Genomic DNA, 12789 nt, shown 5'->3' with positions numbered 1-12789 from the left:
GTCGTCTTGTTCGTTGAGCAGACCACTTCCACGTGTCGAATTGCATTTTGTGAAAACCAGGACGTGTCTATTTAGGCAGGCTAAAACCCCTGCTCCCTTCGTTGGCTTGTACTACCTAGTACCTACCCAGGTTCGGAGCACGGAAAACGGAGCTCGGAGTAACTACTACTGCGCCTCAGAGGGTGGCGGTTTTGGTTTTGGATGCGGCCTTAAGGCTTTTAAATTGCTGCCTTACCCTGCCTGCCTGCCTGATTCCTCAGTCTCACAACACTCGGTATCTATCAGACTATCTATACGAAATACATGCTCGCCACGACTGTTGCATAGTCGGACAGAACTCGAATTATTACTTCCCCGCGCCTACGATCCCCCGGCGATTTGCTGTCTGTTTGCGCGCGACCGCTGCAGAGTTTTTCACTGCCTCTATCCTCGACCGTCCTGTCTTCAAATACAACTCCCCACCTCTCTTCCACTGGCGGGGGACAGGAGAGCACGATAGTTATGGGCGACGGGACCGATTACCCAAGTCCACGAAGCGAAGATACAGGCGGACCTACCACGATTCTTGTTCCTCCCCCTTCTCGAAACATCCTCCCTACCTCTCCCAAGATGACCGACCAGATGGCCTCTGGGTTTGTGGACGCGGCGCGTCCTCGCCTGTCGCTCAGGAGAGCGCGCGACCCTCCCAAAAATGCCACCGGCCAGATCTTCTGCGATCATGCTGACTGCCAGCCCTCGCCTCCAACCTTTCGTCGCCCATGTGAATGGAAGTAAGTGCAGTTCACCATTCCCTCCCCCCGTCCCCGGGTCTCCCCGTACTACGATGCGCGTCGATCGACGCTACAACACAACAGATGCTAACTCGATCTCTGTTCCATAGTAAACACATGGATAAACATGATCGACCCTACAAATGCATGGAACCCGGCTGCGACAAGGTGCAAGGCTTTACCTACTCCGGCGGTCTTCTGAGACACCAGCGCGAAGTCCACAAGAAAAACGTCAGTGCAAAGAAACCTCTCATGTGCCCGTATGCCGATTGCAACCGCAGCACCGGACACGGCTTCACGCGTCAGGAAAACCTGAAGGAGCATCTTCGGCGTCGCCATATGCACAGTGAGAATGGCGCCTCGCCCGAACTCCCCGTCGTTCCCACCGCCGAGTTGGAAATCCTTACCTCGTCCTCGTCACTGCCCAGACCTGCGCCGCCCCTGAAACGCAAACGTGATTCCACCGACGAAACGTCGAACGGATCGATACTAGACGAAGAGGAAGCCGGTGTCGATCTGCGCAGCGAGGTCAAGCGGCTCCGCAATGAAGTCAAGGAGAAGGACCGCCGGCTCGAGGAACTAGAGAAGACCGTTGCTGGTCTGCAGCAGGCGCTTTCACAACCGACTCCTGCCGCTTGAGGCTGAATTACGAAAGATGGGAGAGGGAGAAACAAAAAAAAAAAGGGTTGCTACTATTGCCTCTCTACGCATGTAGTGGTGCCTCATTTTTTTTTCTCCCTTTTTTCCTTTTCTCTTGATCTTCTCTCATTCTCATCTGCATCTGACGGCGTTTCCGTAGCACACACGAGTTCAGATTTCGCGATCCTGAAACATCTTGCATGATCTGTGAAGGACTCTGTTTTTGTTTTACCGTTTTTTCGTTTGTTTTTTCGGTGGGACTGGGTTGAGAATGCATTGCTTTTGGAACAGGCCGGCTGGGGGCGATTTTCCTCTGGGCTTTTCTCTATTCATTTTTCTCCCTCCTGTTTCTTTTCTTTATCTGTTTCTCTTTGTTTTGTTTATTTGAAGTGCAAGGCGTTCAGTTACTTCTTTTTCTGTCCAATGAATACAGGTGAGGTAGGCTCTATTGTTTTTTTTTCTCCAAATTTTGTTTTCAAATGAAACTTTCGTACTCCTGTTTCTCTTCTCCCTCATCTTTTGAATTGAGATATACCCACATGTTTTAATATCATATTTCTCTCTCTCACCTCTCTCTCTTCTTTACTGTTGAGATAGTCTCGACTTCTTCCTATCTTTCCCCCTTTCCTAGTCTTGGATTCATGCTCAGTAGATGATGAAACATGTCTATAGCTGGACAGTCAGGTACATTAGGTAGGTTTGTTACTAGGTAGACCTGCAGTATTACCAGTCTGTAGTAAAGTAAGGCATTCAATATTCCATCGTCACCGAATACGAATACGCGTGCCGGATTTTCACCTCTAACCAATGAAGTATTAGTTGTCTTCTTGGGGGGGGGGGGGGATGTCGGTGCCTTTTGATTAGGTAGCAATTGGTATATCTAATTTTACTCAGGCTCTGTTCTTGTCCAACCAAGCGTCCTGGGCGACAATCTACTTCCCCCGCCTGCCTGTCATTACGCAGTGTATAATTTCTTAACAGGGCTAAGATACAGGACACCTACATACCTATCTACCCAGGTGGATATTCATATCATCCCATCTCGCAACATACACTGGTTGGATGTAACAGGACTGTCGGCTGCGAGTCATACCTTCAAGACTGGGAGGGAGGGAGGGGGGCATCAGGCAATCATTCATGTCGCTGACTCTAACAGCACACCGTCTCCGAATGTCTGAGAAAGGTGCGGGCGAAATATGACGGATTAACCAACCCAAGGCAGAAGCGCAGTCCGGGGCTAAGCAAACGGATGTCCATTCTGTCGAAAAAGCCGAGATACTCATGAATTGCCGCAAACGGGGATAGAGTAAGAAGGTCCTTTGGCAAATCGAGTCCCCGAGCGAGATATCCATATTGCCACCTCCAGGCAGGCAAAAAATAAGGATTCCTAAGCAGAGGGGAGTCACGATAACTCTAAACCTGAAAGCTCCTCTCGTGAGTCATACTATCATCGTGACACCATAGGAGGTGACCATAGTCTTGCTTGAAGGCCAAGGAAATGGAAAACATGGGCCCTGGTGTAACAGGGAGGGTTTCCAGCAGACGGAAGAACGGAAGACAGGGAGCTTCTTTCACATGTGTTTTGCAAAGAGACAGCCAATATCCATTCTATCCAAGATATTCAGGGCGTTCGAAGGAGTAGCCTATGGCATGAACAGTTATGGGGTGACCAGTGAGGCATCACGCCACGGCGTCTCGCTTCTTTCTGCCTGGGATAGTCGCCATGCTCCCGAGTCGTCGGCCAGGTAGTTGGTACCTCGAAGACTCTAGGTTCACGCTTCCGATCTGCTGACCTGAGCAATTGATTCATAGGGGACTGGGATGTTCGGGTGTGGGTGTTCTGTACAAACTAGAGCTCCGTATACGGAGTATGGACATGGATAAGAAGTACTATGCGTGATTCCATACGCCACGCGACGTGGCGATCACCTGCAGGGATCTGATTCATCAGAAAACACGCTCTCACGTGACGTGGTTGGAGGACTCGGGACGAATAGCGTTGGATTAGGTAGCTACCTCTTACCTGATATCTACTAGATAGGTACGGAGCACCTAGTTCTTGGTTGGTTTCGATGCTGTGCGAGTTGGTTCAATCCCACCATTCATGTTCCCTTAAAACGAATTCAGATGTAAGGGACACTGTTTGAGAATTCGGCTGCCTAAGTTCTTGGGCTAGTGAGCGACTCCCATACTCCGTAGCGACCCATATAGAACAGATATACTGCAACGTCAGCTCTTGGGGCAGTGCTTCTGTGCGATAATGCCTTGGACTCTGTACGGTAAACCTATAGAACATGGTTGTGTTGAGAAATAGTTCCCACCAAGACCTATGTCGGCTTCGAGAACAGTCTGGCTGCTGATCAATCTTTATTTAGACCTCGCCGTCACGAAAATCTTGGAGAAGATCCTGTAGCGAATAAAAGGCTGTAGATTGTATAGGCCCCGATGATGAGTTGCAGATGCAGTAGTTTGACGAGGTTGTAAAGAATCGAATGCCGCAATGAACTGCCTCGTCCGATATCGAGATATGCCCGATGGCCTGTGTATTTGTTGTCACTGACTCGATAAAATCGACATGCCATTAAATGGAAGTGAAAAGGAGAAATAAAGAAGACATGGCAGTCCTAGTTATCGTTAGTCATCGAGTAATCAACTGGGTACACAATGACAACTTAGTAACTGTCTACCGCGAACTGACCTGTAGCTATCCCGTCCCTCAACAACCATTGATCCCATTCTCCAATTCGGTCATCACAACTTACCGAGTCTACCGAAGCGACAAGCCTGTGCAGGGCTGTGGTTGAGATGATTGAAGACGAGGGAACTGTAGTCTTGGCGCCTCACAGGTCACCGTCGGCGCCCACAGCCATATTTAGTACTTATCAGGGACGTGCTTTCCTATTCCGAAGGAACACACCTGTCATATTTTGGGCAACCTCAGGATCTCCCCAAACCGAAAACAAAACCTCTTCTACTCTTCCCACCACTTCATTTCATGTCTCACCTTGCAGGTAATCCCGTGAGAGACTGTCAAAGATTTCCTTCGATCTTGCCTGGCCATCGACCCTGATCAATTCCTGTTTCTCACGGCCACATGGTCTCGATCTACTAGACTGGGAGGCCGGATGCGCCATTGCGCTTGTGCCCTTAACAAGGCAGTTTGAGGCACCTTCAGACACATTTAGCGACCGTCTTCGACACATCATATAGTACGCGAGCGGTTTTCTCCGGAACAAGCGGGTCGACGACGACATGGATACGCCTGCTCGTCATTATGTGCCGACTCAGGAGTACACAAAGAGAGCCCCCTCACAACCTCGCATCCCAGTCGCTCTTCAACCGCCTTCGAGCAGTGGACCAGGGGATTTTCAGTCTCACGATTACAGTGAGGGCGATTTCATCCCCCCCGGTTTCTTTGAAAGGGTCGACTCGCACAATTTCACACAGCGACCCGATCCACCCGAATGGGTGTATGAAATGCGCAGATACGCTCAACCGATTCTGTCGTTCCTTTACCTTGGACCCCATTCGTGTGTGAAAGACCTAGATTACCTAAAAAATGAAGGATTTACCCTTCTCCTTGGGATTCGAAATCGAGTCTCAGCGCAGCGCCACTTGCTCTCGGGAGCGAATGCCGCTGCTGAACTAGATATTGAAGCAGATTGCATCGATGTCGGTGATAATCAAGAGCTGATATCTGCCTTTCCCCGGGCAATCCGCCGTATCAACGACCATCTTGCCTCGTTCAATAATACGAGCGGCACGGAATTATCAATGGTCCCGAAGAGGAAAATTCTGGTGTTCTGTGAGTCCGGCAATGAGCGTTCGGCAACCGTCGTCATTGTGTACCTCATGGTAATGTTGAACCTGAATATGTCGGAAGCGATTAGCATGGTTCAACATTGTCGTTTTTGTACAAGTATCGAGGATCCCATCAGACAGATCCTCGCGAGTTTTGAGTCTATCCTGCAAGCGAAACGAGACGTGGAGAGGACCAGGCGTACCTCCGGGACCCTGGCATCAAATGCCCTTTCGCCAACAACCTCCAAGAAGAGGAACCTTTTCGATCGATCTCACAATACAATGCAGAGAGGAGATGATGATGGTGATGATGATGACAGTATGGATGAGGCGGACGCCTTTATGATTGATAGAATGGCCATGGCCCCCTTTCAAGATCGTTAATTTAGTTTTACCTATATAGAAGCACAACGCCTCAATATCATTATACTAACTTCGGCAGTAGATGCCTCTAATTGCCACCAATTACCTTTCATATTTAATTTCCTTTAAAGAAAAAGGAAGCTTCCATTAAAGCCAAGGCATCAAGACATTGACAGGCCATTCATAGGGACACCACCCCATACTAGATACCAACACACCTCCCAATGCACTTCTTCATCGAGACAGTGATGGAGATGGCATATTTCCCCCCTATAGCTAGAAGAGCTATTAAGAATTGCTTCACTGCAATTTCTAACCCTCTTCTCTCACTTGATGCCCCTTCCCCCCCCCCGTGAATTTCCTGTCATCACCCTCTCTTTTTGTTTCTGCTTTAGAGTAGCACCTCACTGGCGCTCTTCATCAATACCTCATCTTGCCACAGCACTGCGCGAAGGCCCGGCGCCCCCTCTGATTTATCTCCCTAGCTTCAAGAAACACGTTCCATCAACCCTCGGCCTGTTGCCATCTGACCCAGTCTTGACAGCTTCCACGTTCTGCTCGCGCCCTGCGTGCTCGACTGCGAGCATGCGGCTGCGCCAGGAAATCCGACCCCCTCAGCGCCTGGAAGACGAGCTGGCCTCTTCCTCGCCCATTTCAAATCGTTCTTATCGTTTTCATCACGCGCTTCGCCCCAGACACCAACCTCTTCCAATCTCTTACGTAGATTTCAATCCAAATCTGCCTCCTGCTGTGTTTCCCACTTTGGAGCTGCCCCAGGCGTTGACCCCGGTCAACCAGGAAAACGGGGATGCCCAGGATAGAACTCCAGTGATGACTTCTCAAGGCATCCAGAGGGGAGACCAGGAGCTTGACGATATTCTGGAGAGCGACTGGATGGGCTTCGATTCGGAAGTTCCAAATGACGTGGATCCCAGTCTGGCTTCGAGTCCTGAAGACTGTGACAGCAGCGTTGATTGGTCTGACTCGGTGAGTATCCTCTTGTTATATCTTTTTCTCATTTGTTTGCAATGCACCTCTTTGACAGGTTCTGGATAGGATTCGGAATGGGATACAACCGCCGAGTGTAATCCCATCGACGATCCTAGATGGAGCGACCTTTCCGTGCGGCTTCAGGTCGAGATCTTCGAGAATCTCCTTCAAGTGTACACCGAGAAGGCGGTCTTCAAGAAGCTTGGCCTCAACGGCGACGCTATGAGAGAGATCCATGAACATAGATCTCTTCGCAACAAACAGATCCGGCATGAGAATAAGATGCTGGGTAAAATGCGTACCAAGCAGCTCAATGCACTCCTGCAGCTTGACAACAGCGAGCGGAAGCTGCATAGGGTGCCCCCCCAGCTTGTATTTCGCAAGATCTCCAGACAGCAGACGCGCAAGATCAAAGATTTGACGGAGTTCGACTGGCAGCTGTGTCAGGCAGGAGAATTATACACGGCGAGACGGTATCTTGAGCTTCGAGAGATAGACCCAAAGCATGTTGGCACTTGGACCAACAACGTGGTCAACATGCAGACTCCTCGGGAAAATAACAAGTTCGACGCCCTTTTCGAGTGGAAAGAGTTTGTCCTGGACGAGTCGCTGGATCCAATCTTCGAAGAAACTCCAAGAGCACAAGAGCCAACAGTTTTCGATTATGAGATCGATTCTCAGCGCACTATTTCTGAATCCCCTAATACCCAAAATGGCGATAGTGCGTCATGCAGTCCGAACGTAAGTAATCCCAACCCACAGGAGAATTCCAGGCCCATCTTGGACACCCTCGGAGGAAGAGGATATACAGAAAACTATGTCGCTGGCCGTCCCCTTTCCATAATGGGGATCCCCAGAAAGTCGACCCTGAGAGCGGATCCGAACTATGAAGCAGGGCTCGGCCTGGACTTCAAGATCCAAGGAGATAATTTGTATTCCCCAACGACAGGTTTGCTCCGTCTCCAGATCGGACCTCAGGGTGAAGCATTTCTCAACACCGTGGACGGAGGCGAGCAGCCCAGTTCAGGATTAGCCCCCGATGGCAGTACAGACACTATTCATGATCATGGCCTAGAACCAGTCCTTGATGACAGCCCTGGAACAATCTCCGCTGGGTTTAGATGGATTTCATTGAGCCCGTCGCCTTTGGACAAAATGAGATTGAATAGATCACCCAGCCCACTAACCGTGGATACCCATCTTTTGACTATACACCCAGAGCCAGTTATACGGTCCAGTTCTTTGCTCGGATGGCCTAACCAGTCACTGGCACGGACTAGTCGGCAGTCTGCAAGGTCTAGACAGTCAAGGGTGCGGACTAGTCAGTCGACGACAAAGCCCAGCCAGTCAACTGGACAATCCGGCCGATTAGAACATGCAATTGGCCAGGTCATAGACAAACCGATCATCAGGAAGCTTCCCCCCCTTGGAATATTTCACCCACCCCGTCGACTTGACATAAAAAGCTTGGCTGATCTGGCAGCTAAATCAAGGCTCAACCCTGACAGAAGAGCGAGAGACAGCTCCGATACTTCCCTGTCTTTTCGGGAGGCCACTTCTTCCATGAGGTACCGACAAAAGATTGAAGAGGCGAGGATCCAGAGTGAGAGAGAAAGGATGGAAAAGAGGGAAAGAGAAGAGGGCGTTGCCCCTACAGTTCTTCCACGTCTGGTTGACAACGAAGACTGGAAGCCTGGTAGACCTCTCACTCGTATTAGCTGGACGCCGTCACCCCAAAGGGGAAGCCAGTCCTCCCTTAAGACTTCAGAGTTGTTTTCGGGCAAACGAAAGGAGAGGCCCGGTTTCTTCGTCCCTCCGGGTTCCAATTTGACCTGGGGCAGCCCGCTTGAGCCCGTGATACTCCGCCCTCAGGTCTCCGGTGTCCAGGTCCCCAATGCCCCCGTCTTAGCTGCCCAGCTCCCCCATACCCTGGCCCCTTCTGCCACGGTACCCAGTGCTGATGACCTTCCAGTGAACGAGATGAATATTCGAGAGCCAGTTGCAGAGTGGAATGAGATACCTACCCTGTTTGATGAGGACCCCTTTTCTCAGTTCCAGTTTCACGGGGACGAGGTGATGTTTGAGGATGAGGCAGCAGTGGAAAAGGAGATTTTGGAGCAAGACGACAGAGAGTGGATGAGTTGGATTAATCGACCCGCTTCCTGGTCCCCGGATGAGACCTCTGGCGACCATTCTCAGCAGTGGTGAGTTCATAGTAGCCCGACAGAATCATCTTGGTTTGGATAAAGTTGTTGACCCAGTCCTAGAGACTAGATACCACCGAATTCTTGCCCGATACTCCTTCGAATCATTGGACATGGCGCCTTGTCACTGCGTCTGCTTTGGCTGCAGGAAATCACCGGTTATGGGAGACAGCCCGTTCCGACCTCTGGTTTCTATCGGAAACTTCACATGAGTGACATGGTCCAGTTGGCGACAACACTGGTTTGCTTCGTTGCGTTCGTTTTCCTTTCTCCAACCACATCATAGCCCCGAATACTCCATTAATCCATGCCCTTGGGTAACAGCCCGTTGGTGTTGGTGATTCGTCTGAATTGGCCGCCGACGCTGGACAGATTAATCTGGAAGCTTGCACTTTATGTTTAATAGTTAAAAAAATGCCCCTGCCCCTTCCCTGCCCCTTCCCTGCCCCCCCAGAAAAGATAAAAGTAAAAAAAAGAGAAATAACAAGACTGTTTGTGTAAGACTGTCGTCAGCTGTAGAGAAGGAATCATTATGCAGTCAATCTAAAACTGGCCCGTGCTCAGACGCGAAAATCCGCGTGCTGGAAATAATAGAGCGCGTTCTATAATCAGTAAGAACAGCACGATTATCTACTCTATACCTAGAGATTATGGTCTATACCAATTCCCTGACAGGGTGCGGTTATTTCTGGATTTCTTTGTGTGGTTAGAAATAGGGGCGTTTTCTTTCTCTCCCTGATTCTGGTTCCCAGATAAAGATCCGCCCTCGTTTTCTCTCTCCTCACTCTCCCCCCATTACTCCCTGAAATCAGACGAGCATCGCCAGTGGTATCCTGCTATTGATATTTCGCGCAGAAGGGGGAACGAGATATGTCTGTGTTAACAACCCCGTCCACTCCTACGGATTCGGTAGCGGGGAGTGTCCTACAGCCGACCTCCACGCGCGCGTCATCACTCATGGCGGACTCGGTGGACCAGGACACGAAGGTGACCCCAGAGATGGAAACTGATGGTACCGGCACGAATGAAGATCCAATGGATGATTTGGTTGGTATGGATGGCAAGGCTAAGGCCTTGATGCATCTGCTGAAGACCAGTTCGGTAGGTAAAAGCCCGTCATTGGTTTTGAACAGCTGGACGAATGCTTACTGGGACCCGGGATTGATTATATAGGTCTTCGTGGCTATCATGGCGGATAAGATGAAGAAGCAACAAGAGGAAGCGAGGTTGGAAGCTGCTAAACAACAGTCATTGCTGCCGCAGTCTCAGCAAACAGTACAGGGAAAGAAGAAGCCCGCGGCCGCAGAACCGATCGGAAAGCGAACCACGCGTGCAAATGCGAATAAGCCAGTGGTGCCGGAAGAAATACCTGAAGAAAATATTCAAACAGGGAAATCAAGGCGAGGACGACAGAAGAAAGCTGCTGCAGCTGGGAATAGCATATCTAGCTACTTCAAGAAGGCTGATGTGGACCTGACAACAGACAAACCCACTGTGCAGGAAGCTCTAGAGCATGCGGCAGATGAGCTCGAAGCCAATCCCACGGCTATTGGCGAGCAGGAACTTGTTGCAACACAGCAGCCCGAGCTGGTAACCGGCGGAAAGATGAGGAAATACCAGCTTGAGGGTCTCGAATGGCTCAAATCATTATACATGAACGGGCTGTGTGGTATTCTCGCAGATGAGATGGGCCTTGGGAAAACCGTGCAGACTATCTCCTTGATTGCTTTCTTCAAACAGAACGGGATATCCGGGCCCTTCCTCATAGCTGCACCTCTTAGTACCGTCAGCAATTGGGTGGATGAATTCGCTAGATGGACTCCCAGTATCAAGACTGTTTTGTACCACGGTTCCAAGGAGAACCGTGCGGAGATCAGGAAAAACCATATGAAGCTGAGCCAGCAGGGCGACAAGGATTTCCCGGTGATCTGTACCTCCTATGAGATTTGTATGAACGACCGGAAATTCCTCTCACAGTACCGGTGGTCATATATCGTTGTTGTACGTTGCATTCCTCTGGGAGATACAAATCTGGAACTTGCTGATTCAGAAATAGGACGAGGGACACCGCTTGAAGAATATGAATTGCCGACTTATCAAGGAACTCATGAGTTATAGTTCTGCAAATAGACTCCTCATCACCGGGACTCCTTTGCAGAACAATATAACCGAGCTCTGGTCTCTCTTGCATTTCTTACTACCGCAAATCTTCAACGACCTCAGAAGCTTTGAGAGCTGGTTCGATTTCTCTTCGGTGCTTGACAATAGTGGCGAGGTCGACATTATCGAACGTCGGAAGCGCAACCTAGTCACTGCGATGCATTCCATCCTGAAACCATTCCTTTTGAGACGCTTGAAGACAGATGTGGAGACCTCTTTACCCAAAAAGCGAGAGTACATTCTCTACGCACCGCTCACCACCGAGCAGAAGGATCTCTATCGGGAGATTCTCAACGGAACAGGCCGCAAATATCTCGAGGAGAAAGCGACGGCAAGACTCATCGCCAAGAATGAACGACTCTCCCGTTCAGCCAGTTTGAAACGTGGCGCTGAAGAGAGCGAAGCCCCTACACCTAACAAGAGTCTGAGATCAAGTCGTACATCCACGCCTTCCAGCAGTGCTAGCTCTAGAAGGCGTAGAGCCACCCAGAGTTATAGGGAAATCAGCGATCGCGAGTTTAATGCGAAGCTTCGGAAGCTTGAGGATGGTATTGAAGATGAGGAATCCGAGATACTGGAGCCAGGTGAAACAGAACAGGAGGAAATCGAAAGAGCAAAGACCATCAAACTTGCCAGTATGTTCTTGAACATTGTCATTTAAATCCCCGATTTCATACACTAATACACCATAACAGAGAAAGAGATTGCGAACAAAAAAATGCAGAACCCAGTCATGCAAGCCCGTCTAGCCTGCAATTCCCCCCACAATTTCTACTGGCCATGGGGAGACGAGACTACGACGGTTGACGAGACTCTGGTTACTGCATCTGGGAAAATGTTGCTTCTCGATCGCCTTGTTCCTTGTCTTTTATCCAAGGGTCACAAGATCCTGATATTCTCACAGTTCAAGACACAACTAGACATCATCCAAGACTGGGCAACACACCTACGCTCATGGTACTGTTGCCGTATTGACGGTGCAATCAGTCAGACCGACCGCCACGCTCAGATCAAAGCCTTCAACACCGACCCGAACCACAAGATCTTCCTTCTCAGCACCCGTGCAGGAGGCCAAGGCATCAACCTTGTCGCTGCCGACACGGTCATTCTCTTCGACTCGGACTGGAATCCGCAGCAGGATCTCCAGGCACAGGATCGTGCTCACCGCATCGGCCAGACCAAGCCTGTGGTTGTGTACCGGCTCGCGACGAAGGGTACAGTGGAGCAGACGCTCCTGGAGAAAGCCGATTCGAAACGCCGCCTGGAACGACTGGTCATCCAGAAGGGCAAATTCAAGAGCCTTCTCGACTCTGGCCCTCTAAACGAGGTTGAAGAGCTCCGCAAGGCCCTCGGCGAAGATGAGTTTGAACGCTTCGAGGCCGGCGCCGATCCCAGTGCTATCCTCTCCGATCGTGATCTGGAGATCTTGACCGATCGAAGCGAAGAGGCCTACGTTCGCGCCGAGAAGGGTCTGGACAAGAGCGGGCCCGCGTTCATGGCGGTGGAGACCAGGCCAGTCCAAGACGGTATCATGGATGGTATTACTCGGAAATGATAACGCATTATACGGCTCGAATCGGGCTAGGTCAAGAGGGATATGTGATTGTGAGCGCTGGCGTTTTGTGTGTGGTGATTGATAGAAAAAAAAATCCCCTACGCGGCTTGGGGTTTGTACGGCGTACTGTTATGTTGAGCGTGTACTCTTCTTAGCTTATATCCTTTGCTTCCTACCAGCGTAACATCAATAGAGGCTCTATTGGGAGTAGTTAAGTTGTCATGATTGTTCCATCGTGCTTTAGGTATCCCTTATTAATTACAGACGGTGTAGATACACGTGTGGCTTACAGAAAAAGTAAGTGAGC

At 50.1% G+C, this 12789-nt stretch overlaps 4 protein-coding genes across 4 annotated transcripts; all 4 read left to right on the top strand.

The window, feature by feature from the left end:
- Window positions 1-501: 501 nt before the first annotated feature.
- ASPZODRAFT_149376 (hypothetical protein) lies at window positions 502-1409 on the top strand (the record flags this gene model as incomplete). Its single annotated transcript, XM_022725482.1, has 2 exons — window positions 502-770; window positions 881-1409. 2 exons carry the CDS (start codon window positions 502-504, stop codon window positions 1407-1409), a joined length of 798 nt encoding a protein of 265 aa, XP_022584428.1.
- A 3252-nt stretch (window positions 1410-4661) lies between these two features.
- On the top strand, window positions 4662-5594 carry ASPZODRAFT_139262 (hypothetical protein; the record flags this gene model as incomplete). The annotated part of the gene is made up of 1 exon (XM_022724540.1): window positions 4662-5594. The coding sequence occupies one exon, from the start codon at window positions 4662-4664 to the stop codon at window positions 5592-5594; it is 933 nt and encodes a 310-aa protein (XP_022584427.1).
- A 312-nt stretch (window positions 5595-5906) lies between these two features.
- On the top strand, window positions 5907-8771 carry ASPZODRAFT_139261 (hypothetical protein; the record flags this gene model as incomplete). Its single annotated transcript, XM_022724538.1, has 2 exons — window positions 5907-6560; window positions 6630-8771. The coding sequence occupies 2 exons, from the start codon at window positions 5907-5909 to the stop codon at window positions 8769-8771; spliced, it is 2796 nt and encodes a 931-aa protein (XP_022584426.1).
- Window positions 8772-9316: 545 nt separating this feature from the next.
- Window positions 9317-12688, top strand: ASPZODRAFT_89549 (hypothetical protein). Its single transcript, XM_022730362.1, has 4 exons — window positions 9317-9868; window positions 9941-10768; window positions 10824-11562; window positions 11623-12688. Exons 1-4 carry the CDS (start codon window positions 9638-9640, stop codon window positions 12480-12482), a joined length of 2658 nt encoding a protein of 885 aa, XP_022584425.1. The 5' UTR covers window positions 9317-9637; the 3' UTR covers window positions 12483-12688.
- The last annotated feature ends 101 nt before the right edge of the window (window positions 12689-12789 follow it).

This window comes from Penicilliopsis zonata, assembly GCF_001890105.1.
Source record: "Penicilliopsis zonata CBS 506.65 unplaced genomic scaffold ASPZOscaffold_2, whole genome shotgun sequence".
Lineage (NCBI taxonomy): Eukaryota > Fungi > Ascomycota > Eurotiomycetes > Eurotiales > Aspergillaceae > Penicilliopsis > Penicilliopsis zonata.
This window is presented reverse-complemented; position numbering and strand designations above follow the sequence as displayed.